Raw genomic sequence first — 27,685 nt, 5'->3', positions numbered from 1 at the left:
ATTATGCCCTTACACTTATCTTTCGTAATGTTTGAAAAACTCAATACCTTTGGAGCTGAAAATTTAAAAATAAAAAAAAAAAAAAATTTTAAAGAACAGTATCAAATTTATTAAGCGAGTTGGCGTGAAAAGCAACTTAAAAAATAATAAGAAGATCTACTTCTCCACTAAATAGGACCGTTTTAAACTCAATGAAAATGGATTTGAAACCTTACGCAAAAAAAAATATAAAATATATGTTTTCTTAGTAGGTCAACATAGCCCCAGAAAAATGGTCCACATAGCCCCGATGGAGGTTACCTCAAATCAAAGTCATCATGAGTAGTTTTCCATTTAAAAAATAAAGTATGACAGGAAGTCTGTGACGTCGCAAACCGAGTTATGTGATTGCCGACTTTCACCATCGAAATCCATACACTAAAATCAAAGGAAAGGGGTCTACTTCAAATAGAAACAAAGCTTAATAAGATACAAAATAAATACTCGCCACAGCAAACAAAATTCAAAATTAAAAAAATCGCATTTTCGGGCTATTTTCGAAGGTAAACAAGAATGTTACAGCACAGAGCATAACAGAGGGGGACACCATCGATGTTGATATTTTAAATTGTTAGTCTACATCGCTGTCAACCTTTTCTCTCATCAAAACATCAAATTTACGTTTTCCTCTACAAAATTCTCACGATGGTTATCATAGCCCCGTGGCCAACATAACCCAGTCTCCCCTATTCCTTGCCTCATACTCAGCAATACGTTTATGTAATTGAGGAGCTTTCTGGAAGAAGGGCGCATAGCAAAAAATGGCCTTTAAGAAAAATGCATTTGAAGTTTCCATCATTATATTATGGCCACTGACTGTAACTTTACGTTCGAAATCGGGAGTCCTATAGCTGCGATGTAAGTTATCATCAGTGACCGGAAAGTAATGATGGAAACTTCCGATGCATTTTCCTCATACGCAATTTTTTGCAATGTGCCCTTTTTCCGGAAAGCTTCTCAATTGTTAAGTCTACGTTCCTGCTGTTAAGTAGGATGAGGCGTGCAAAAACCGAATACTACCTGCATACGAAATAGCTAAAAATCGTAAACTAGAATTAATTTTCATTGCGTTCAGTAATTTGTTCAAGCCCAACACTGAGGCTGAATTTAATTTTTTCATCCTCACAAAATAATTGTAATATATTTCTGTCATATAGATTTAACAGCACCATGAAAGCGTAAAGTGTTTTTCAAGGACAGTGTTGAAGTAAATTTCTTGGTAGACTCAGTGAAATATTCTAATCAAGCAAAAGTACTCATGATTTGTCCTACCGGACAAATACAAAATATTCACCCTACTTTTCAGATGGAAAACGAACGAATCAGATTTGAATTCAGAATAGTGTATTTTGTCCTTTCATCGAGAAAAGTATCTCCTTGGGAAAAATCAGGAAATACGTTCTTGAGCATGCCTTAGATGTAATACAGACTGCTACTACTACCGCTACCATTCCGATGTACTAGAGGACCACACCTGGAATTAGCGGAGTACAAAACATACACGAAAACTCATCATTGTATGAAAGGTAACTTCTCTACCGTTCTCACTATCTGAGCGGCAGCCATGTCGGCCACCATTTTGGTTCCAAGAGAACTTTTATCGGCCTGTTTGGGTATTTGAACCTCATTTGTGGAATTTACGACCCAAAAACCCCATGCAGGGACACCTCACCCGACGATGCGAGCCTCAATAAAATATTTCACCCCGCACGGAGAAAAAAACTTCGTGCGTAGGGCCCAAAGTTTAAGTCATATGGATCTCTGAAGTTTTCGGATTGAGCATCTGAACATTTAAGGTCCAGCTGCTGAGGTTTGGATCACACATCTGAAACTTCGGTTCTTACATCTGAAGTACTTCGGTTTTCACATCCGAAATACCTACTTCGGTTCTCATATCCGAAAAATTTCGGTTCTCACATCTGAAGTACTTCAGATGTAAGAACTGAAGTTTCAGAACCAAATGGAAAGGAAAGATCATGCACGGACAGTATCCACTGATGCTAGAAAATGACTCTATCGAGAGTAATCTCTCTACCATCTGGCTCAGTAAAGGTGTACTAAAAGCAGAAACAGAGAGCCTAATTGTAGCGGCACAGGATCAAGCCTTAAACACAAGGTACCGAGAGAGGAAAATCCACAAGAAACATGTGAATAGCAAATGCAGAATCTGTCACCAGTTCGAAGAAACCATTGAGCACATAACATCAGGTTGCCCAATTCTAGCCCAAAAGGACTATATCGAGAGACACGACAGAGTATGCACCCAACTTCACTACAGCCTCTGCAAAGAATATGGAATCGAAGTCGACGCAGATAAATGGTATGAACACAAACCGAAAAACACTGCAACAACCAGAGATGGAGAGACAACGATCCTGTGGAACTTCCCTATCAGAACCGATAGAACTGTTGAGGCAAACAGACCGGACATCATCCTACGTAGGAAAGGCCAAACGTGTCTGCTGATTGACGTCTCTATCCCAGCAGACAGGAACATCACAAAAAAGGAAGCTGAGAAGAAACTAAAGTATAAAGACCTAGAGATCGAAATCAGCAGGATGTGGAAGACCAAAACCCGAGTCATACCCTTTGTGATAGGAGCTACCGGAGCAGTCTCTAAAGACTGGACTAAACTGAAGAACGAAATCCCTGGGAAACATTCGCTAGTATTGGCCCAGAAGTCTGCTGTGTTAGGCACTGCCAGAATCCTCCGGAAGGTCTTAAGCTAGGTGGAGCAGCGCGAATACACCTAGAACGTTCCCACACACCATAAACACCCCTACCGCCTACCACCTCAGGAAAGAAACCTTTAGGCAGGCGTCCTCCAGACACCTACCCTGCCTCGGTTCCTAAAACAGGTATCCTAGTCCGTGACGAGCCACCCCCCAAGGGGGAGTGAAATAACCACACGGAAAAAAAAGATTTCCTGAATTTAAGCAAACGCGTCTACTTGGATTTTTTACTTATTTCAAAACGGGTTTGACTTGGAAGAAACTAACGGGTTTGACTTGGAAGAAACTAACGGTTTTCTTAATGTAAGACAACATGATTCGCTTGAAACAAGCGAATCGTGTTTTCTTAGGTAAAATAAACGTTGTTTTAAAATAAGCCAACTTTTGCTTGAATGAAGAAACCAGTTTCTTTAAAATTAGTAAACGGGGTGAACGCCTTCTGAGTCCGGCCGTTGCCTCTTTTTAAGTCAACAGCATGCTTGGTAGAAGAAAATACGTTGTGTCGAAAGAAGAAACCGGTTTCCTCAAAATTAGTAAACGGGGCTAACTCCTTTCGAGGCGACCGGATGCAATTAGCAATACGCCCGTTGATTTTTTACAATTCAACAGTTTGCTTGGTACAGTGAAACACGTTGCGTTTAAAGAAGAAACCGGTTTCCTCAAAATTAGTAAACGGGGCGAACGCCCTCAGCGGGGGAGGATGCAATAAGCCAGACGCTGTTGCCTTCTTTTAACCCAACAGCTTGCTTGGTAGAAGAAAACACGTTGTGTCGAAAGAAGAAAACGGTTTCCTTAGAATTAGTAAACGGGGCGAACGCCCTCAGCGGGGGAAGATGCAATAAGCCGGACGCTGTTGCCTTTTAATAACCCAACAGCTTGTTTGATGAAAGAAAACAAGGTACGTCAGAAGAAGAAACCAGTTACCTTAAAAGTAGTAAACGGAGTGAGTCCCTTCCGCGGGGAACGGATGCGGCATGGGACATGTGCGGTTGCCTACTTTCAATATAACATTTTGCTTCGAAGAAGAAACCAGTTTCCTTAAAATTAGTAAACCGAATGGTGACGCCTCCTTTGAGAATGATACATGCAATTGCTACCAGATGCCGTTAGCATCTGCTTAAACCAACACCATTTATGACGGAATAAAAGGAGACGGAAGTTAAAAAATCAAGATGCCCATTATATTTGTCTACAAAATAATTGTTCTTTAGGGAGAAATTCATTTAATGTGTCCTTTGAGAAATCACTCATATGCTCGGCGTCGACAAAAAATTAAATAAATAAAGAAGTAAAGAAGGAGAGGAAGAGGAAATATTTGCGTTGTTTTAAATAGATCGGCACTGTGTATTTGAAGTTTTAATTTTTATTTTTAAATGAAGGGGGCCTCATAAAGAGGACTTAAATACATAAGTAGATTGAAGCCGGGAGTTTTTTGCATTGCCTCAGTTCAGTTTCATCGGACAATGTATTTCCTCACACTAAAAAATCGCAATTTTTTTTACTTATTTTCTTCCTTACTTTTCCTCTCCTGATGAATGAAAGATCCCTCGCAGATAGAATTAAAAAGGGTCAAATAAAATGCATGCTTATGCTAAGGGCCGAGGAAGAAATTAAAAAATGTGGAGAGAATCATACTTTTCAGCATGTCACCCACCAAGTTGACAGATGAAGATAATCGAATAACTCTGCTGCTACGTAGTGTTTACACTGTTCAATATCGATTTTCCGGGTCCCTTTGATTTATGAACGCAACGATGGAGTGGATCGAAAACAAAATACAGTTTTTTCTGTATTTTTGAAAGGAATTTGCGAGTGCAAAATTGTTGATATTTAAAACTTTGATTCATTTGTGTCCGGGGAAATTTTGGGTCGAAGGGCCTGTCGGGACCGATCTTTCCGCCCCCCCCTCCCTCCACAGTCTTGTACGGATACTCATAAGAGCTCAACATTTGTTACCGTAATTGAAGCATTTGACCCTTTTTACCTTGTTTCCCTGCAAAATAGGGTGGATCCAGCACTTCTTTACCACCTTCCTATCAACTTTAGAGAGTGTAACGAAAATGAAGTGCAGCTATACAATAAAATATTAGAACGTCACGCGTGTGATTATGTAAACTGAGTAAAATATAAGAGTAATCGAAGATTGAACTTTTTTATGAATAAATTGTGACTGTCCACGGAAAAAGATGCCTTAATCCAGAAAATCTCAAAGCTTATTTTTCAAATCTTATTTTTTAAAGTAAGGAATTAGAACTATTAATGTTTCTTTTATAGTGCTCACCTTCTTCCTTTTCCGCCCGATGTGAATTAATTAGAACGATTGAATAGAACTATTAATATTCTAATTGAAATAGAAAAGTCTAATAAATGGTCCAGAATAGTCTTGAATATTATAATCGAATTGAATAGAACTAGTAATATTTAAAAAATGTAACAATCTCAGTCATCAAAAATAAAAAGTTATTGTGTTACAAACATTTTCGAAGAGTTTCATTCTTTATTCTTATTTTTTTAAAGTCAGCGATTCTTCAAGAAAAAATGAAGAGAGAAAATTTTAAAAAAGGCGCATTGCTTTAAATTCTTTTTAAAGAGATTAAAAATTAATATAAGATGGAAAAGAAACAAAAATAAACGTAAAAAAAGTGACAACAGTAACACGCGTATTTCTTTTTTGCTCCAAATTCATCTTTTCGGGTTCAAAAAATCTTAACCCATCAGGTCTCACGCATATTGACTATCACAATAATGGTGAGAGCCTAAGTCAATGACTTATATAGTGTAAATTCGGCCGACGTAGACATAAGCCCCGATGGCTAAGTAGGTAGGGTGTTAGGTTCGTAAACTGTAGGTCCCAAGTTCAAATCCCGATAGGTAGGCCAAAATTTGCAAGTCGGTACTTGCCATGTCGAGTCTTCGATACTTGCAGATATACAATTGAAAATTTTTTTCATCAAAAATTCGATAAATTAAACCATTTTTTGCTATTATTGATCAATAATAATACATATGATATGGGTGCAGTGTGCATACCTGCAGTGACTATTTACTAAATTTAAAACAACAATTGGCTAGAAATAAGTAAACACGCCTGGGAGTTAGGCAACATCCATTCATGCCGGGCGTCCCCGTTTACTAATTCTAAGACAACAGTTGGTTTCAATACAATAAACGCGCATTCCCGTCCAACACGCCGTTTACTAATTTTAAACAAACCATTAACTTGAAGCCAGTAAATGCACGTGGGAGTTACGCAACTGTTTCCTATTTCTAAGTAAACAGTTTACCTAGATCAATACGACGGATACTCACTTCAAACCAACGATAATTTCTTAAATTTAGGAAATATTTTCACGGCATGGAATGTTTCCTTTTTTTAAGTAAACGCTTTCTTCTTTTAAGGGGACGTGGAGCGTTGGATTGAGAAAACGCTATTTCTTGATCCAAGGTAACTCCGTTGTCTTAGTTCAAACCTCCGTTTCTTGTCGATACTTTTTAAGTATCCAGTTTACTTGGTCTAAGACGGCTTCGCCTTGTATTTAGGAAACATTTTTTTCAGTGCACCACCCGGCCACCCAAACCACAAACAGCCCTCATACCTAGGAGCATTGTTTGCCCCTGTGTGAGGGCTTAAAGCAACCCAGCAAAGCTGGTGACAGCAGTGAATATGAAAAAATAATAATAATAATAATAATAATAACAATAATAATAATAATAATAATAATAATAATAATAATAATAATAATAATAATAATAATAATAATAATAATAATAATAATAAACCTAGAAAGTGCCAAACTACTCCCTATAGAGCAGAAAGGGTGCCGCAAAGGAGCTAAAGGGTGCCTTGACCAACTCTTAATATCCAAAACCATCATTGAGGACTGCAGGAAGAACAAGAAGAACCTATCGATCGCATGGCTGGACTACCAAAAAGCCTTCGACAGCATGCCTCACAGCTGGATCATCCGTGCACTGGAACTCATGGGAGTGCACCCGAATATAGTAAACGCCTGTAAGAACATGATGGAGCACTGGTCAACATGCATCCAACTAAGAGGAAAAACAGATACAATTATCACCTCTGAAATTAAAATAAGACGAGGAATCTACCAAGGGGACGCGTTCTCCCCCCTTCTGTTCTGCGTTGGATTAATACCCCTCTCTACACGACTAAACAACATGAACAATGGATATAACATCAAGGCAGGCCATAAACAACTGACGCACCTCCTGTATATGGATGATCTGAAACTGTTCAGCAGCAGCGACGAGAAACTGCAAAATCAACTCGAGACGGTGAAAGAATTCAGTGACGACATAGGTATGAAATTTGGCCTAGATAAGTGTGCCAAGGTAACCTTCAAGAAAGGTAAATACATCCACGGAGAAAACATGGATATAGACGTCGACACCAGCATCCGACAGTTAGACCCAGGTGAAACATACAAATACCTCGGAATGGAAGAAAGTATAGGTATCCAACATAAGACAATAAAAGAAAAGGTAAAGAGAGAATACATACGTCGAGTAAGAGCAGTACTAAAGACAGAGCTAACGGCAAAAAACAAGATAACTGCAATCGGAGCGCTAGCCGTACCCGTTCTACAGTACGGATTTGCAATTCTGAATTGGAAAATAAAAGAAATAAAAGCGCTAGACATAAAAACAAGAAAATGTCTGACAATGCATAAAATGCACCACCCATCCGCAGACGTTGACAGGCTATACGTGAGCAGAAAACTAGGAGGACGAGGACTTAGGCAAATTGAATCAACATACAAATCTTCCATCATCAATGCGAAGTACTACCTCCAGGAAAAAAAAAACGAAGACCCTTTTCTCAAAGCCGTATATGCCGTCAACCTTGCTCTAGACAAAGACCACATTGCGAAAGAAGCAAACAAGTTTGAAGCCGAGCTCGGAGAAAACTTTGAAGTGGCCCCCATAAACAGCAGGAAGCAAAAAATCAAAAAGAAAATCTCAGAAAGCATCAGAACCAAATGGAAAGGAAAGATCATGCACGGGCAGTATCCACTGATGCTAGAAAATGACTCTATCGAGAGTAATCTCTCTACCATCTGGCTCAGTAAAGGTGTACTAAAAGCAGAAACAGAGAGCCTAATTGTAGCGGCACAGGATCAAGCCTTAAACACAAGGTACCGAGAGAGGAAAATCCACAAGAAACATGTGAATAGCAAATGCAGAATCTGCCACCAGTTCGAAGAAACCATTGAGCACATAACATCAGGTTGCCCAATTCTAGCCCAAAAGGACTATATCGAGAGACACGACAGAGTATGCACCCAACTTCACTACAGCCTCTGCAAAGAATATGGAATCGAAGTCGACGCAGATAAATGGTATGAACACAAACCGAAAAACACTGCAACAACCAGAGATGGAGAGACAACGATCCTGTGGAACTTCCCTATCAGAACCGATAGAACTGTTGAGGCAAACAGACCGGACATCATCCTACGTAGGAAAGGCCAAACGTGTCTGCTGATTGACGTCTCTATCCCAGCAGACAGGAACATCACAAAAAAGGAAGCTGAGAAGAAACTAAAGTATAAAGACCTAGAGATCGAAATCAGCAGGATGTGGAAGACCAAAACCCGAGTCATACCCTTTGTGATAGGAGCTACCGGAGCAGTCTCTAAAGACTGGACTAAACTGAAGAACGAAATCCCTGGGAAACATTCGCTAGTATTGGCCCAGAAGTCTGCTGTGTTAGGCACTGCCAGAATCCTCCGGAAGGTCTTAAGCTAGGTGGAGCAGCGCGAATACACCTAGAACGTTCCCACACACCAAAAACACCCCTACCGCCTACCACCTCAGGAAAGAAACCTTTAGGCAGGCGTCCTCCAGACACCTACCCTGCCTCGGTTCCTAAAACAGGTATCCTAGTCCGTGACGAGCCACCCCCCAAGGGGGAGTGAAATAACCACCACCCGGCCACCCAAACCACAAACAGCCCTCATACCTAGGAGCATTGTTTACCGTGTGAGGGCTTAAAGCAACCCAGCAAAGCTGGTGACAGCAGTGAATATGGAAAATAATAATAATAAAAAAATGATTGTGCGAGTGTTCCATTTATTATTACCTGATAAATTTAAAGATTGCTGGTAAACATTTAGGCTCGGATAGCTAAACTCGTATGTGAATATCGGTGCATTCGAATTTTTTCGGCCTTGTTCGAGTAACTTTAGTTGAGCATAATGGGGTGCCTTGAATAGTGAGTCCGAATAAAACTGCAATCAGTGAAATCAAAGTAAAGCAATTCATAGGCATCATTTTCCATCCCGAAGATAAGATTTTAACCATGAACAGTGGTGGATTGATGTGCGAACCGTTTCGACAAAGACACGATGACCCCTTATATTGCTATCTCTGAAATGATGGAAGCGTTAACGCATCCGAATAAATTGGGAAAATTCAGGCTGAATCGAAATCGTTTCAATTACTTCCAGAATATCTGAATGATTGGAAAGAATATGTGGAGGAATGAATTAGTAGACAAGGTGCCTATATAAGCACTTCCATGTTTTCTCATCAAAATTTCATTTAGAACACGACCTGTGCGGTGAAAATTGCTGAAAGTAACTCCTACGCAAAATATTAATGTTTTTCGATGCATAAATTCTAACTTCCCGCTCTCTTTAAAAGAATAGTCTTCCTGAGTTAAATAGCACACTTAGGGCCGTTCCTGTCAAATCATTCAACTAGTAGTTGACTGTCTGTTAAGGTTCAACTAGAGGTTGGTGTGTCTTGTCAATTTACAACTACTGGTTGAGAGGCTGTTAACGGGCTGATTTTCAACTGGTGCTTTTTCTGCCTGTTAGGGTTCAACTAGGACTTCAGACAAAACATTCGTTCCGGTTCTTCGCGTTTCACTGGTTCACAAAGAGCCTGATTTAACTACCTGGGCTCGGTTTGCGGACCCCGCCACCCGCACCCTCCTCTTTGCAGGGGTTGTTCTGTCCTCTCGTTCAACTGCTAATTGAATTTTCGGCAAGGGTTCCCAGACATTAGAAACAACCTGATGAAGGATATGAGGGAACAAATCATGTTAATGCACTATTTGGCAAGTAGTCTTTGTTCAGTAACTAGAGGTTGAAAATCAGTGACAAGACTCTCCTTCAGGTCGAACTGGAAGTTACCTTTAACTGGTAGTTCGTCAACTAGCAGTTGAGACCCGATTTGACAGGAACGGCCCTTAACATCTTAGTTTCACTTTCCAAAAACCAGCAGTGATATCTATTTTTGTGTAGTTTAGAATTGGAAAGGTAAGTGCGAATGTAATTTTGGTCAGGGATAAAATGAGTTGGACGATTAATTCCAGTGTTAAATGCTCTGCGATCAAGGCAGATTCTGAATGGTTCGGCTTTTTTGCGGACAAGAACAAGTGACTGTACACAAGGAGTGTAGTGATCTCATTTGCGAATGATTCCTTTCGCTGCTAAATCCGGAAGATGAATCTTGAGTCACTCATCAACTCCTACAGTCCAGGCATTATGGGATTTTTATTGAAAAGCTTGAGGGACTACACATCGGATACTTATCCCCCTATTTTTGAGTCATAGAATTCAAATTTCCAAAAGTCGGATGCCTTATAGCTGTGAGGCGCTTTTACAAAATTGAAAAAACGGTGCAAAATTTTCGTTCTTTAGTTTTATGCCGATAACTTTTTTTGGACCTAGTCTAAAAATCGAATAGGGGTGTATGTAAAATCGGCAAAATTTTCCCCCTCCTGGATTTTGACCAATGGTTATTTCCTAGTAGGTATAGGATACGCTTTTCCCCAAAGTTTCGAGACCCGAAATTAATATCTTTCCGCGTGGCAGTGTTGCCAAGTTGAAAACCATTGAGCTCCATATCTTGTGAACGAAAAAAGATATTGAAGTGCGGTTTGCGCATTTTTCCAGTATTTGGCTCTTTGGTACGATTTTTCTCGAAAATTTGGCAACGGAAGAAAAAGTTATACATGAATTTTAATTTTTTTTTAACGTTCTTTTTCTCAAACGCGCAGTTTTCAGTTTAAATTAAGTTTTATGCAATTAAAATTAGAAAAATCTCTAAATACGGGCCAAAAAATGGCAACAATGGACCGCAAGGCCCTTCTATTTTTAAAAATTAATCCGAGGCCTTTTTAAAGGCCAGAAATGGAAAGTACGCAAAAAAAAAAAAATACTTAGGAATGACCTCGTGAAGCTTAAAGGAGGGAGTGTGCAGACGACTCCTAGTGGCGAGCGGCGCGACGCCTGGATTCCAGTCTGCGCGCGTAAGAGCGTAAACTTTGATAGCTCGTATCTCGCGTACCAATCGTTTTCGTGGGAGGTATTACACAGAGTGGGGCAAAAGTCCCGGGACGGCTGAATATCTTTTGAACGGATAGAACTTTTGAATTTTAAGAAACCGACGTTGAATTCGTTTTTCTCGACTCAAGAAACCCACGGATAACAAATATCATGCAAATCCGTCGAGATTTATCGGATAGGACCGATTTCCCGCCTTTTTTGGCTCATTTTGTGAAAAATTGAGAAATCGGCTTGTGTTTTGGCAACAAGTTTCTTGTTTTATGCTTTTTCGAATGATGCGTCACAAGATGGGGGTTGCTATATGAAAAGAAAAGTTCGGGGGGCTGGGGGCCCATCTGAAGGGGGTCAAACTTTTGACCCCCCCCCCTCCCCAACAAATTGTTATTTCACTCAAGAGACATACCCGAAATTTCAACTCTCCAGCTCTATTCGTTTAAAAGATAAGCCGTCCCGGGACTTTCACCCTGTATATCAAAATGTACGGAAAATACTTTCGTTCGAATCGAGAATCCGACATTATAGTCTGTTTCACGAAAACTGAGACTTTTTATTCGGCATTAAAATCCGTAAATGGCAACGTATCAGTCTTGGACTCGGGTGACCGTACCGCTCGCCGGACATCCTCTTTTGTTCAGCGACCATAGGCCGGCAACCCATCCATTGTAAGGGTAGGAACAATCGGCACCTTTTACTCCTCCCTAATGGGCCCTAGTACGTGGACCAAAATTTTTTTCTTGCTGAAAAAGTCATCTTTTGGCGTGAAAATATAGTTCCAGCGTGAAATTATGGTAAAAACGCACTAAAATTCAGTCCACTTATCTTAATTTTGAGCTGATAGACGGCATTTGCGTGTGACCGCGATTCGCCGCGAAATGCCGTCTATCAGCTCAAAATTAAGATAAGTGGACTGAATTTTAGTGCGTTTTTATCATAATTTCACACTGAAACAAAATTTTCACGCCAAAAGATGAATTTTTCAGCGAGAAAAAAATTTTGGTCCTGGTACTTGGGCCCATTAGGGAGGGGTGAAGGGTGCCTATTGTTCCTACCCTTACAATGGATGGGTTGCCGGCCTATGGTCGCTGAACAAAAGAGGATGTCCGGCAAGCGGTACGGTCACCCGAGTCCAAGACTGATGCGTTGCCATTTACGAATTTTAATGCCGAATAAAAAGTCCCAGTTTTCGTGAAACAGACTATAGACGATGTACTAAGGTTGAAAAAAAATTGGCCCTTATGAAAGTGTGAAAAATGGCAGCATTACAATCTTAAATTACCTAAACGATCAAATTGAATACATATACCAAAAGAACGCAGTTTTCGAAGAATTTTAGCGCAAACCGCATTTCATTCTCTTTTTTTCGTTCAAAAGATATGGAACTCAACGGTTTTCAACTTGGCAACACTGCCACGCGGAATGATATTAATTTCAGGCCTCAAAGCTTTGGGGAAAGGCGTATCCTGCACTAAGGAATAACTTATTGAAAATTGGTCAAAATCCAGGAGGGGGGAAATTTTGCCGATTTTGTATACACCCCTTCGTTTGCACGACGCGAAAGAGCATACAATTCCAAAATAATTTGGTTTATACATGTTATATTTTGGCATCAAAATTGTCACTTGCTAGGGGGCGTCAAATCTCTGGCTCGCGAAAAGCTTTGCGCGCGTACCGGGAGCCACGCAGCGCGGCTGTCAAGCATGCCGTTTTATTTTATAGGCCATTCACCATAGCTCCATATGGGGTCCCTTTTGTATTAAATGCTGGAAAGCTGGAAATTTTTACAAGCTTAAGCTTTTTTCACTTACATTTATTAAAATTGCTCCTCTAAAAATTCAGTTTTCTGCATGTTTTACATCTCTTCGCAACCATTTCTAAAGCCTCAATTGAGCTAAAGACCTGATTTGTTTTTTTTTTTAAATGCCCATAATTGTATGCTCTATTATCTAACAGAGCTCGAATTTTCTTTTTCCTCGTCGATCATTAAATCTATCTTCTTCTTCTATCTATCTATCTATCTATCTATCTATCTATCTATCTATGTTAATAAAAACGGACGGGGTGTGTATGTCCGACATCTCTTCTCCTCATCGGCCAATTTGTCTATTACTTCGAAATTTTACCGGAATACACTACGAAGGTCAGGGATCAGCACTGCAGGGGTCATAAGTCTCCATCTGAAAAATCCCTCCAGTATTCCTTTAATAAATATCTCTCCCGCAAGAGACATCGGGCACTTATGCGGTTTTTGCATTTTTCATTATTATTTTTCTCAGCTGACCGAGCTATGGTCGTCCTGGTTACACGTCTCTTTCCGACGACACTTGAAGCGAGTTTTCGTGATCTAATATCATTTATCAAACATTCTTCTTTTATTCGTTCTTCGTGTATCGATCTTTGATATATCGTTCAATATAAAGCAGGATAGACAGGGATAAAACGAAATTTATTGATGATATTCACCGAGCTAAAAGGTAGGAATTTTCAGAATAGGTAGAGGAATAATTAGTGTGAAACGGGGTAGATAAGAATTAAACAGGATAGATAGAATAAAGCATAGGGTAATATTAATCGATCTTCGACATATCGTTCGATATAATAAAATACAGGGTTATTCAAAAGTTACGCACCACTGGCCATAACTTTAGTTCTAATTATAATATCGATTTGCGGTTTGTGGCGTCCTTCCTCGTATCGAGGGGGAAACTTTTTGAGGTAGGTACTTTTCAGTTCTTCACCCCCCCAGAGGGAGGGGGGGCGGGGGGCAACTCAAAAATTTCAAATGGCAACCCCCATCATGTGATACATCGTTAGAAAGAGCATAAAAAAGAAAATTTTTGGCGCCAACCGGAAGTCGATCTGACCCCCCTGTCAAAAGTTAGGGGGGTCCAAAGGTTATTTAGGGAGTCCGTACCTTAATTTTTTAGAGTAGTTTCGGCGGCTCTTGGACATACCGTTTCTCTTTTCAAAGAGTCCTCGAATACTCCAAGTCTGATACCGAAGTCTTCATATTGCCCCCGGCCCACAGCCCCCCCCCCCGTAGGGGGGGATGGGCCTATTACAATGAAACATTGCATTAAAATGCGAAAAGTCACAGAAGAGCTTCAAACTTAGCATCAAATCCGAGTGGAACTTCTTGCCAATGTTAACGCAAACGCAGCCTGCGACTTTAAAGTGAGTTTTCAAAACTCTTAGCCCCCTGCCCCCCCTCATTTTTGGTTGCAGAGCGGGTAAAAACCGGGAAATTCACTACAAATAATGCCCGAAACTAATGTCCAACTTGAGGAGAACCCTTGAAACGTTGCGATCAGTCGGAGCATTGAAATACAAGGACTGCCACCCCTTTAAAGTACGAAAACATCCAAAATACCCCCGCTGCCCCCCTCATTTTTCGTTACGGAGCGGGTAAAAACCGGGACAATCGCCAGAAATGATGCCCGAAACCACTGTAGAACTTGATGAGAACCCTTGAAACGTTGCGCTCTGTCGGAGAACTGCAACACAGGAACTGCCGCCCACTTTAAGGACGGAAACATCCATAAAACCCCCGCTGCCCCCCTCTTTTTTCGTTGCAGAGCTGGTAAGAACCGGGGCATCATTTCTGACGATTTTCCCGGTTTATACCCGCTCCGTAACGAAAAATGAGGGGGGCAGCGGGGGTATTTTGGATGTTTTCGTACTTTAAGGGGGTGGCAGTCCTTGTATTTCAATGCTCCGACTGATCGCAACGTTTCAAGGGTTCTCCTCAAGTTGGACATTAGTTTCGGGCATTATTTGTAGTGAATTTCCCGGTTTTTACCCGCTCTGCAACCAAAAATGAGGGGGGGCAGGGGGCTAAGAGTTTTGAAAACTCACTTTAAAGTCGCAGGCTGCGTTTGCGTTAACATTGGCAAGAAGTTCCACTCGGATTTGATGCTAAGTTTGAAGCTCTTCTGTGACTTTTCTCATTTTAATGCAATGTTTCATTGTAATAGGCCCATCCCCCCCTACGGGGTGTAACGAGGCAAATCCCGTTTCTTCAGAGGCACATACGTCCTCTGGTATAAGATAAGCCAACGTTACTGTAGTTGCCGGAATGAGCTCGCCGGGATCCTGGGTTCGGGCGCCAATTTTAAAAATGCGAGAGTTTGAAAGAGGGGAAGAATGATCAAACTCTTGTGTCTCAAATTTACAAAAAGAATGTCCGTTTATTAGCTAAATTTGTGAGGATCCTACTCTAAATATTATGATAATAATAATTTAGCCGAAATGCCACTCACTAACGTGCACCTCAAGGCTTGAAATTTCAGGATACATTTAAGAGGAGAGGAGGAGTGAAGCTGGGCGAGATGCTACTCACTAACGTGCACCTCAGCACAGAAGAAGAGAATAGAGGAAAGTGAATGGACAGAGGGCTCGACGAGATGTCACTCACTAACGTGCACCTCAAGTCGAGAAAGATTTAGGAAAGATGAGAGAAGAGGTGACCCTCCGGAAAGGAGAGGGCGATGAACAATGTTTGGCTTCGAGGGCTATCAGATTGATTTGAAGCTATTGAAAGACGATCTCGACATTCGTTGCAAAATTTTTGTTACAAGAAAAATTAATTAAAATATAAAATTTACAGAAATGGATGTAGGAAAATTTCCTACAGAAGTTTATAGTAGTTTAGAATTTTTTACAATTTTTCGTTTTGGGTAAATCTACGGAAAACCCTGATTTCGCAGTTATCTTCGAGAGAGAAAAAAAGGAGAAACAGTATTCCATTTCTTTTCATTATTCAAACAGCTGATGTACCGTCACCGGGCGTCGTGGCGCGGTGTCGCCAAGCCGTGACACATTTGCCGCTATTTTGGTCTACAAAAGAAGGGGAAAAACTTAAAACGGAGAATGAAATTCTTCGTTACAGGGGGGGGGGGGGGGGGGGGCTGTGGTGGCCCGGGGGCAATATGAAGACTTCGGTATCAGACTTGGAGTATTCGAGGACTCTTTGAAAAGAGAAACGGTATGTCCAAGAGCCGCCGAAGCTACTCTAAAAAATTAAGGTACGGACTCCCTAAATAACCTTTGGACCCCCCTAACTTTTGACAGGGGGGTCAGATCGACTTCCGGTTGGCGCCAAAAATTTTCTTTTTTATGCTCTTTCTAACGATGTATCACATGATGGGGGTTGCCATTTGAAATTTTTGAGTTGCCCCCCGCCCCCCTCCCCCTGGGGGGGTGAAGAACTGAAAAGTACCTCAAAAAGTTTCCCTCTCGATATGAGGAAGGACGCCACAAACCGCAAATCGATATCATAATTAGAACTAAAGTTATGGCCAGTGGTGCGTAACTTTTGAATAACCCTGTATGATAGACATGAATAAAACGGGATGCATTGATATTAATTGGGTTAAATGAAGGAAATTTGAGAAAAGGAGAATAATCAGTGTGTAACCGTAAACATAAGGATAAAACAGGATATGTAGGGTTATTCCACCCTTCGATATATCGATCATTGTTTATCGATCTTTGATATTTTGTCCGATATGAAACAGGATGGGAGAGTGGCATAATCAATTTGAAACGGGGTAGATAGAATAAATCAGGATAGATATGGGTAAAATATGATATAGATAGGGATGAAACGGGATTTATTGATATTAACTGGGATGAAAGGGATGTTTGTCGTGTTTGAAGTGTTTGCTGTGTTTGTTGTGATTGATGTGTTCGTTGTGTTTGTCGTGTTTAATATGTGTTATGTGATCTATAGTTTCCTCGTGCTGATGGCAAATTCTGCACTTACTGTCTCGGGCTCTGCCGTGTATTTTCCGATCTCGGTACCTAGTGTTAAGAGACTGGTCTTGGGCTGCTGCAATTAGGCTTTCGGTTTCTCCTTTTAATGCTCCTTTGCTCAGCCACATGGTTGAAAGAGTGCTTTCGACTCTGTCTTCTTCCAGTAAGCGAGGGTACTGACCGTGCATGTTCTTTTCGGTCCATTTTGATCTTAAGGTTTCGGCTATTTTCTTCTTGATTGTTTGGTTCCTGCTTTTAACTGGTGTTTGTTATATAGATTCTGTCTGATAGATTCCACGCCTGATTTTGATTTCCGAAGTTACGATTTGGCCCGCGTTTCCGTTCAGTTGGATGACAGTTGCCCCGTGTTTCATCATGTTCTTACACGCGTTGACTAGATTTGGGTGGACTCCCATTATCTCCAGTGCTCGTATGATCCAGCTATGTGGCATGCTGTCGAAGGCTTTTTGGTAGTCTAGCCATGCTACGGATAGATTTTTCTTCCTCCTTTTGCAGTCTTCAATGGCAGTCTTGGATATAAGGAGTTGATCTAAGCATCCATTTGCTCCTTTTCGGCACCCTTTCTGCTCTATTGGGAGGAGTTCAGCACTTTCTAAATACTTGTAAGTTTTGCCAGCCATTAAAGCGGTGTATATCTTGTACATAATGTTAAGACAAGTGATCGGGCGGAAGTTCTTTGGGTTCGCTGTTTCTTTGTTTTTCGGTATCAGGTACGTGCACCCTTTAGCTAACCAAGGTGGGAACTCTTCTCCCCCCAGTAGTTTTATGTATTCTGTTGTTAGATACTTGTGGATGGGGTGCATTTTTTTGTACCAGAAGCTCTGTATCTTGTCTGGGCCGGGTGCTTTCCAATTCGCAAGATTCTTTAAGACATTCGCTACTTTTGCCTCATTTAGGGGAGTCCATTCCATCTGATGTTCGACGTTTAGATCCTTAATCCAGTCCACTTCGGTGTTATGCTCTGTGGGAGTTTCGTAAATTCCTTTCCAGAACTCCTCTATTTCTTGTTTCTTAGGGGTTGCACCAGTTTCTGCTCCGTCCCCTTTGATTTTCCTGTAGAAGCTCTTACAGTTAGTTACAAACATCCTATTTTCCCTATATTGGTTAGATCGTTTTTTGTATCTCCTGATCCTTTGGCTGAACACTGATATGCGTTGTTTAAGTTGCTCGGCTACATTGTCAATATTGTATTCTTCTCCTTCGTCAGTGTATTTTTCTAGTATTGATTTAACTCGCTGTGTCATTGGCTTCTCGTTAGACTTGCTAGTCTCCTTGAAGTTAGTTAACACTGAAAGGTTGCATCTCAGCTCTTTTATTCTGTTATCGATCCTTTTTTGCCACAGGGGTTTCGTTTCTTTCGCGTTGTTCTTTTTTACTGGTCTTGGGTTGTTTGCTTCATCACTGACTGTTAGAGCTGCCGCGTAGAGTAAGCAATTTATTTTCCAGAGGTCCAATTCCTGTTCGGTTTCTAGTATAGTCCTCACCTCACTGTTGGCCCGTGCAAGGATTTCCTTCTCCTTTTTTGCGCCGTTCAGTTTTCTGATCGGTTCTCTTTCCTCTGAGGTCATCTCCAGTACTTCTTGGTAGAGTCTCCTAATTGGTGACTCTGGCTTTGCGTTTTGTGATGACTTGGGTTCTGGCGTTGGGGCTAACGGCTCAGGGTTGGTCTCTGTCAGCTCATCGCTCGTAGGTTGCTGGTTTCCAGGAGGAGTTTGTGACGCTTGGTTTGAGATGTTTAGCTCGGCTAGGATGTCTTGGGATAGGATATCATCCAGTGCATCAGGTGCCACTTGGGGGGCTTCTCCGGCATGTTCCTCAGTTGATGCTTCTAGTGTGGCAATAGCATCTGCTTTAATTTCTTCAAGCAACTCATCGCTAAGTTTCCTTTTGTTTTCTATGTATCTTCTCTGCGTGGCTAGTTTATTCGCATTGATGTGTAATCGGGTGTCAGGGTTCCTAGCTCTCCATAAATCGTACGTCTCCTTTATGTTGCAAAAGCCTGTACCTTCTTTAGTATACCAGTGACACCACATGACTTCTTTGTACTCTTCTTGAGTCCATTTAATTCTTTGTGAGGATTGGGCTACTTGAGACGATATTCCCTCATCCTCTGGATCTTTTTGGTTGGCTGAGCTGCTTTGCGAACGTTCTGTCTCATTTTCTGGGCTCTAAGATGTCTGTCCAAGGTGGAGACGGACGTCTGCTTTGATTTCGGAGAGTTGCATCTCATTCAGTTTCTTTTGGTTCACTATGTACCTGCGTTGGGTTGCAAGTTTATTTGCTTCAATATAAGGACGGGTAGCTGGGTTTCTCTTTCTCCAGAGATTGTAAATGGACTTCATGTTGCAGCTGCCTGTGCTTCCTTTGATGTAGAGGTAGCACCACATGACTTCTTTGTATTCTGCCTCGCTCCATTTTGTTCGCGCCCTTGTATGGATGGGCTGAGAGTCTGGCTGGCTACTCAAAGGTTGTACTTGAGTCGGGCTGAGAGTTTGTGGCGTGTTTGTAGGCACATTTCTTGGGTCCGCTCGGTTTGTTCTCGAGTTTGTTGGTCTGTTCATCTCTTCATCTCTATCCCTATTCGTTAGGGTGATTTGAGAGTTCTTGCGTTGTTTAGTAATTTTTCTGGAATCCATGTTGTTCCCACGAGTAGAGGAGGATTTGGACGGTCCGCCCGGCAGCCTCTTCGCCGGGTAAGGCTACGTACTCTGGGAGGTCGCCCGGTGAATACCCCAGACCATAGACAGTCCTCCCTGCAGTTTTCCTATTATTATTATTATTATTATTATTATTATTTTTCATATTCACTGCTGTCACCAGCTTTGCTGGGTTGCTTTAAGCCCTCACACAGGGGCAAACAATGCTCCTAGGTATGAGGGCTGTTTGTGGTTTGGGTGGCCGGGTGGTGGTTTTTTCACTCCCCCTTGGGGGGTGGCTCGTCACGGACTAGGATACCTGTTTTAGGAACCGAGGCAGGGTAGGTGTCTGGAGGACGCCTGCCTAAAGGTTTCTTTCCTGAGGTGGTAGGCGGTAGGGGTGTTTTTGGTGTGTGGGAACGTTCTAGGTGTATTCGCGCTGCTCCACCTAGCTTAAGACCTTCCGGAGGATTCTGGCAGTGCCTAACACAGCAGACTTCTGGGCCAATACTAGCGAATGTTTCCCAGGGATTTCGTTCTTCAGTTTAGTCCAGTCTTTAGAGACTGCTCCGGTAGCTCCTATCACAAAGGGTATGACTCGGGTTTTGGTCTTCCACATCCTGCTGATTTCGATCTCTAGGTCTTTATACTTTAGTTTCTTCTCAGCTTCCTTTTTTGTGATGTTCCTGTCTGCTGGGATAGAGACGTCAATCAGCAGACACGTTTGGCCTTTCCTACGTAGGATGATGTCCGGTCTGTTTGCCTCAACAGTTCTATCGGTTCTGATAGGGAAGTTCCACAGGATCGTTGTCTCTCCATCTCTGGTTGTTGCAGTGTTTTTCGGTTTGTGTTCATACCATTTATCTGCGTCGACTTCGATTCCATATTCTTTGCAGAGGCTGTAGTGAAGTTGGGTGCATACTCTGTCGTGTCTCTCGATATAGTCCTTTTGGGCTAGAATTGGGCAGCCTGATGTTATGTGCTCAATGGTTTCTTCGAACTGATGGCAGATTCTGCATTTGCTATTCATATGTTTCTTGTGGATTTTCCTCTCTCGGTACCTTGTGTTTAAGGCTTGATCCTGTGCCGCTACAATTAGGCTCTCTGTTTCTGCTTTTAGTACACCTTTACTGAGCCAGATGGTAGAGAGATTACTCTCGATAGAGTCATTTTCTAGCATCAGTGGATACTGCCCGTGCATGATCTTTCCTTTCCATTTGGTTCTGATGCTTTCTGAGATTTTCTTTTTGATTTTTTGCTTCCTGCTGTTTATGGGGGCCACTTCAAAGTTTTCTCCGAGCTCGGCTTCAAACTTGTTTGCTTCTTTCGCAATGTGGTCTTTGTCTAGAGCAAGGTTGACGGCATATACGGCTTTGAGAAAAGGGTCTTCGTTTTTTTTTTCCTGGAGGTAGTACTTCGCATTGATGATGGAAGATTTGTATGTTGATTCTATTTGCCTAAGTCCTCGTCCTCCTAGTTTTCTGCTCACGTATAGCCTGTCAACGTCTGCGGATGGGTGGTGCATTTTATGCATTGTCAGACATTTTCTTGTTTTTATGTCTAGCGCTTTTATTTCTTTTATTTTCCAATTCAGAATTGCAAATCCGTACTGTAGAACGGGTACGGCTAGCGCTCCGATTGCAGTTATCTTGTTTTTTGCCGTTAGCTCTGTCTTTAGTACTGCTCTTACTCGTCGTATGTATTCTCTCTTTACCTTTTCTTTTATTGTCTTATGTTGAATACCTATACTTTCTTCCATTCCGAGGTATTTGTATGTTTCATCTGGGTCTAACTGTCGGATGCTGGTGTCGACGTCTATATCCATGTTTTCTCCGTGGATGTATTTACCTTTCTTGAAGGTTACCTTGGCACACTTATCTAGGCCAAATTTCATACCTATGTCGTCACTGAATTCTTTCACCGTCTCGAGTTGATTTTGCAGTTTCTCGTCGCTGCTGCTGAACAGTTTCAGATCATCCATATACAGGAGGTGCGTCAGTTGTTTATGGCCTGCCTTGATGTTATATCCACTGTTCATGTTGTTTAGTCGTGTAGAGAGGGGTATTAATCCAACGCAGAACAGAAGGGGGGAGAACGCGTCCCCTTGGTAGATTCCTCGTCTTATTTTAATTTCAGAGGTGATAATTGTATCTGTTTTTCCTCTTAGTTGGGTGCATGTTGACCAGTGCTCCATCATGTTCTTACAGGCGTTTACTATATTCGGGTGCACTCCCATGAGTTCCAGTGCACGGATGATCCAGCTGTGAGGCATGCTGTCGAAGGCTTTTTGGTAGTCCAGCCATGCGATCGATAGGTTCTTCTTGTTCTTCCTGCAGTCCTCAATGATGGTTTTGGATATTAAGAGTTGGTCAAGGCACCCTTTAGCTCCTTTGCGGCACCCTTTCTGCTCTATAGGGAGTAGTTTGGCACTTTCTAGGTATTTGTACGTTTTTCCGGCCATAAGTGCCGTGAAGATCTTATACGCTATGTTGAGGCAGGTTATGGGCCTATAGTTTTTGGGATTTGCCGTTTCTCTATTCTTCGCTATCAGATATGTAGTCCCTTTGGCCAGCCATGGTGGGAATTCTGTCCCGTTCAGTAATTTATTGTACTCGGCTGTTAGGTACTTATGGATGCTAGGGATTTTTTTGAACCAGAAGCTTTGTATCTTATCTGGGCCGGGTGCTTTCCAGTTTGCAAGGTTTTTTATGGTAGTTATCAGTTCATCATCACCGAGATCTGTCCATTCCATTTTGTTGTTCGTGACCTCTGAGTCTTTGATCCACCCAGCCTCCGAGTTGTGCTGAGTAGGGACTTCGTAGATTCCTTTCCAGAACTCTTCCACCTTTTCTTTCTCTGGGATTTCACCTATGTCGGAGGAGTCACCTTTGATGTTCCTGTAGAAGCTTTTGCAGTTGGTTTCGAAGCTTCTGTTGTGAGAGAATTGATTTGATCTTTTCTGGTATCTTCTTATTCTTTGGCTAAAGACAGCAATACGTTGCCTCAGTTGCTCCATTACATTGTCTATACTGCTTTCTTCTCCTTCCGCGGTGTATTTATCCAGGATTGACTGGACTTTGTGGGTTGTCTGTTGTCCTTTTTCCTTGCTCGTTATTTTGAAGTTAGCTAGTACTGAAAGGTTCCTCCTCAGATCTTGGATTCTGAACTCAATTCTTTTTTGCCATAGGGGCTTATTTTCTTTCTTGTTCATTTTAGTTCCTTTTGGGCCGTTCGACTCGTCACTGATTGTGAGGGCTGCAGCGTAGAGCAAGCAGTTGATTTTCCACAGGTCGAGATTTTCTTCGCTCTCAAGCATATTTTGTACTTCATTGTTAGTTCGCATGATGATTTCTTTGTCTTTTTTCGCCCCCTTTATTTTCCTTATCGGCTCTCTTTCTTCCAGATTCATCTCGAGAACTTCTTGATACACGCTTCTTAGCTTTGATAAAGAGGTCGTTGTTTCTAGTGTACTTGCCATGTTCTGCTCTTGGGGAGTTGTTTCGTGTTCTGGTTCTGGAGATGGTATTCTTAGCTGCTTACTTCTTCTGGGAGTTTCGTTGGTTTGAGGTATGTCTGGCGTTGACTCTGATTCCCTGGGGTCAGTTGGATCATTCCGTCTCGGCGGGCGGTTCTCGTCGTTTGTGGCATCACCTGGTGAGCTTTCAGTTGTGTGTTGGTCAGTGGATGCTTCTATGGTGGAGTGAACATCGTCTTTAATTTCTTGAAGCTGTTGTTCGGTTAGTTTTTTCTTGTTCTCGATGTATCTTCGTTGCGTGGCTAGCTTATTAGCGTTGAGATGCAGGCGGGCATTAGGGTTTCGTTGCCTCCATAGCTCGTAGGTGGCCTTTATGTTGTGGATGCCCGTGTTTTCCTTAACAAACCAATGGCACCATATGACTTCTTTGTATTCCTCTTCGCTCCATTGTACTCTCTGAGTGTGGTTGGCTGCATTATTCATTGTGGTAGGGGAGTTTTGGTTGTTATTGGTATTTTGGGTTTTTCTGGTGACACCCCGTTCACATTGTGTTGCTAGGTTTGCGGCTACATCAGCTTTGATTTCTTCAATTTGTGCCTCACTTAGTTTTTGGTTTTTCGCAATGAATCGTCTTTGTGTGGCGAGCTTGTTTGCATCGATATGCGGGCGGGTGTTCGGATTCCTTTTTCTCCAGAGGTCATAGTTGGCGTTTATATTGCAGCTTTGAGTGCTCTCTTTGATGTACCAGTAGCACCATATTATTTCTTCATACTCTTCTGTGGTCCACTTCACTCGCTCTGTTGCTTGCCTACGCTGTGCGTTTGTGTTCTTACCGGCAGGGCTAGTTGGTGGTGGGCTTTGGGCCTGTGGTGTTTGATTCAGCTGATTCTGCTGTTTCTGCGTTCTCTTCCGTGTTGTCCCAGAGACCTGAGTCAATTCTTCTGCATTATCATCGGTTCGGTCGGTTTTTCCTTTGTAGTTTTGGGTTTTTCTTGCTTTAGAGTTGCGCGTTTCCATATTTGTTCCCACGAGTAAGATGAGGATTTAAGAGGGTCCACCCGTAACCTCTTTCCGGGTAAGGCTATATTAACTCTGGGAGGGCGCCTGGTATCCCAGGGCTCCGTAGGTCGACACCAACATAAGCGCCCTGGTGCCAAGGGACCCGATGGGCACGGTTCGCATAACACCCCGGGTTGGGCTTTTCATTAAGTACTCCTTGGCACATAGAGTGTGCGTCCAGAGTAACTCGGGAAAGGAGGTGCGTCAATACCCCAGACCATAGGCAGTCCTCCCTGCAGATTTATTATTATTATTATTATTATTATTATTATTATTATTATTATTATTATTATTATTATTATTATTATTATTATTATCATTATCATTATTATTATCATTATTATCATCGTCGTCGTCGTCGCCGTCGCCGTCGCCGTCGCCGTCGCCGTCGTCGTCGTCGTCGTCGTCATCATTATTATTATTTATATGCGAAGTTATCTCCAGCTTTGCTGGGTAGTTGGGCTCTCTTCACGTGAGCAAACAATGCTCATTGGTAGAGAGAGTAGAGTGGGTTGAGGCCGGTGTTAACTTGGCTATGAATGGCCAATTTACAGCCGACGATAAGGTTTGCAGTAACCGGGGTGAGAACTGTGTCCTAAGACGCCCACCCAGAGGTTGCTTCTCGTCGATGATGGTGGGGTAGGGGTTTAGGTTGTGGGGGAACAATATTATTATTATTATTATTATTATTATTATTATTATTATTATTATTATTATTATTATTATTATTATTATTATTATTTTTCATATTCACTGCTGTCACCAGCTTTGCTGGGTTGCTTTAAGCCCTCACACAGGGGCAAACAATGCTCCTAGGTATGAGGGCTGTTTGTGGTTTGGGTGGCCGGGTGGTGGTTATTTCACTCCCCCTTGGGGGGTGGCTCGTCACGGACTAGGATACCTGTTTTAGGAACCGAGGCAGGGTAGGTGTCTGGAGGACGCCTGCCTAAAGGTTTCTTTCCTGAGGTGGTAGGCGGTAGGGGTGTTTTTGGTGTGTGGGAACGTTCTAGGTGTATTCGCGCTGCTCCACCTAGCTTAAGACCTTCCGGAGGATTCTGGCAGTGCCTAACACAGCAGACTTCTGGGCCAATACTAGCGAATGTTTCCCAGGGATTTCGTTCTTCAGTTTAGTCCAGTCTTTAGAGACTGCTCCGGTAGCTCCTATCACAAAGGGTATGACTCGGGTTTTGGTCTTCCACATCCTGCTGATTTCGATCTCTAGGTCTTTATACTTTAGTTTCTTCTCAGCTTCCTTTTTTGTGATGTTCCTGTCTGCTGGGATAGAGACGTCAATCAGCAGACACGTTTGGCCTTTCCTACGTAGGATGATGTCCGGTCTGTTTGCCTCAACAGTTCTATCGGTTCTGATAGGGAAGTTCCACAGGATCGTTGTCTCTCCATCTCTGGTTGTTGCAGTGTTTTTCGGTTTGTGTTCATACCATTTATCTGCGTCGACTTCGATTCCATATTCTTTGCAGAGGCTGTAGTGAAGTTGGGTGCATACTCTGTCGTGTCTCTCGATATAGTCCTTTTGGGCTAGAATTGGGCAACCTGATGTTATGTGCTCAATGGTTTCTTCGAACTGGTGACAGATTCTGCATTTGCTATTCACATGTTTCTTGTGGATTTTCCTCTCTCGGTACCTTGTGTTTAAGGCTTGATCCTGTGCCGCTACAATTAGGCTCTCTGTTTCTGCTTTTAGTACACCTTTACTGAGCCAGATGGTAGAGAGATTACTCTCGATAGAGTCATTTTCTAGCATCAGTGGATACTGCCCGTGCATGATCTTTCCTTTCCATTTGGTTCTGATGCTTTCTGAGATTTTCTTTTTGATTTTTTGCTTCCTGCTGTTTATGGGGGCCACTTCAAAGTTTTCTCCGAGCTCGGCTTCAAACTTGTTTGCTTCTTTCGCAATGTGGTCTTTGTCTAGAGCAAGGTTGACGGCATACACGGCTTTGAGAAAAGGGTCTTCGTTTTTTTTTTCCTGGAGGTAGTACTTCGCATTGATGATGGAAGATTTGTATGTTGATTCAATTTGCCTAAGTCCTCGTCCTCCTAGTTTTCTGCTCACGTATAGCCTGTCAACGTCTGCGGATGGGTGGTGCATTTTATGCATTGTCAGACATTTTCTTGTTTTTATGTCTAGCGCTTTTATTTCTTTTATTTTCCAATTCAGAATTGCAAATCCGTACTGTAGAACGGGTACGGCTAGCGCTCCGATTGCAGTTATCTTGTTTTTTGCCGTTAGCTCTGTCTTTAGTACTGCTCTTACTCGACGTATGTATTCTCTCTTTACCTTTTCTTTTATTGTCTTATGTTGGATACCTATACTTTCTTCCATTCCGAGGTATTTGTATGTTTCACCTGGGTCTAACTGTCGGATGCTGGTGTCGACGTCTATATCCATGTTTTCTCCGTGGATGTATTTACCTTTCTTGAAGGTTACCTTGGCACACTTATCTAGGCCAAATTTCATACCTATGTCGTCACTGAATTCTTTCACCGTCTCGAGTTGATTTTGCAGTTTCTCGTCGCTGCTGCTGAACAGTTTCAGATCATCCATATACAGGAGGTGCGTCAGTTGTTTATGGCCTGCCTTGATGTTATATCCATTGTTCATGTTGTTTAGTCGTGTAGAGAGGGGTATTAATCCAACGCAGAACAGAAGGGGGGAGAACGCGTCCCCTTGGTAGATTCCTCGTCTTATTTTAATTTCAGAGGTGATAATTGTATCTGTTTTTCCTCTTAGTTGGATGCATGTTGACCAGTGCTCCATCATGTTCTTACAGGCGTTTACTATATTCGGGTGCACTCCCATGAGTTCCAGTGCACGGATGATCCAGCTGTGAGGCATGCTGTCGAAGGCTTTTTGGTAGTCCAGCCATGCGATCGATAGGTTCTTCTTGTTCTTCCTGCAGTCCTCAATGATGGTTTTGGATATTAAGAGTTGGTCAAGGCACCCTTTAGCTCCTTTGCGGCACCCTTTCTGCTCTATAGGGAGTAGTTTGGCACTTTCTAGGTATTTGTACGTTTTTCCGGCCATAAGTGCCGTGAAGATCTTATACGCTATGTTGAGGCAGGTTATGGGCCTATAGTTTTTGGGATTTGCCGTTTCTCTATTCTTCGCTATCAGATATGTAGTCCCTTTGGCCAGCCATGGTGGGAATTCTTTCCCGTTCAGTAATTTATTGTACTCGGCTGTTAGGTACTTATGGATGCTAGGGATTTTTTTGAACCAGAAGCTTTGTATCTTATCTGGGCCGGGTGCTTTCCAGTTTGCAAGGTTTTTTATGGTAGTTATCAGTTCATCATCACCGAGATCTGTCCATTCCATTTTGTTGTTCGTGACCTCTGAGTCTTTGATCCACCCAGCCTCCGAGTTGTGCTGAGTAGGGACTTCGTAGATTCCTTTCCAGAACTCTTCCACCTTTTCTTTCTCTGGGATTTCACCTATGTCGGAGGAGTCACCTTTGATGTTCCTGTAGAAGCTTTTGCAGTTGGTTTCGAAGCTTCTGTTGTGAGAGAATTGATTTGATCTTTTCTGGTATCTTCTTATTCTTTGGCTAAAGACAGCAATACGTTGCCTCAGTTGCTCCATTACATTGTCTATACTGCTTTCTTCTCCTTCCGCGGTGTATTTATCCAGGATTGACT

General features: G+C 42.1%; 1 protein-coding gene across 2 annotated transcripts in view; it reads right to left on the bottom strand.

The window, feature by feature from the left end:
* LOC109041494 (pyrethroid hydrolase Ces2a) overlaps nt 1-27,685 on the bottom strand; it is a 187,183-nt gene that overhangs the window by 30,776 nt on the left and 128,722 nt on the right. For both annotated transcript variants that reach the window (XM_072301389.1, XM_072301393.1), the window contains one exon: nt 8,875-9,022. In XM_072301389.1, coding sequence (XP_072157490.1) covers nt 8,875-9,022 — 148 coding nt within the window. The remainder of the gene's footprint in view (nt 1-8,874; nt 9,023-27,685) is intronic.

Source organism: Bemisia tabaci, chromosome 1, assembly GCF_918797505.1.
Source record: "Bemisia tabaci chromosome 1, PGI_BMITA_v3".
Lineage (NCBI taxonomy): Eukaryota > Metazoa > Arthropoda > Insecta > Hemiptera > Aleyrodidae > Bemisia > Bemisia tabaci.
This window is presented reverse-complemented; position numbering and strand designations above follow the sequence as displayed.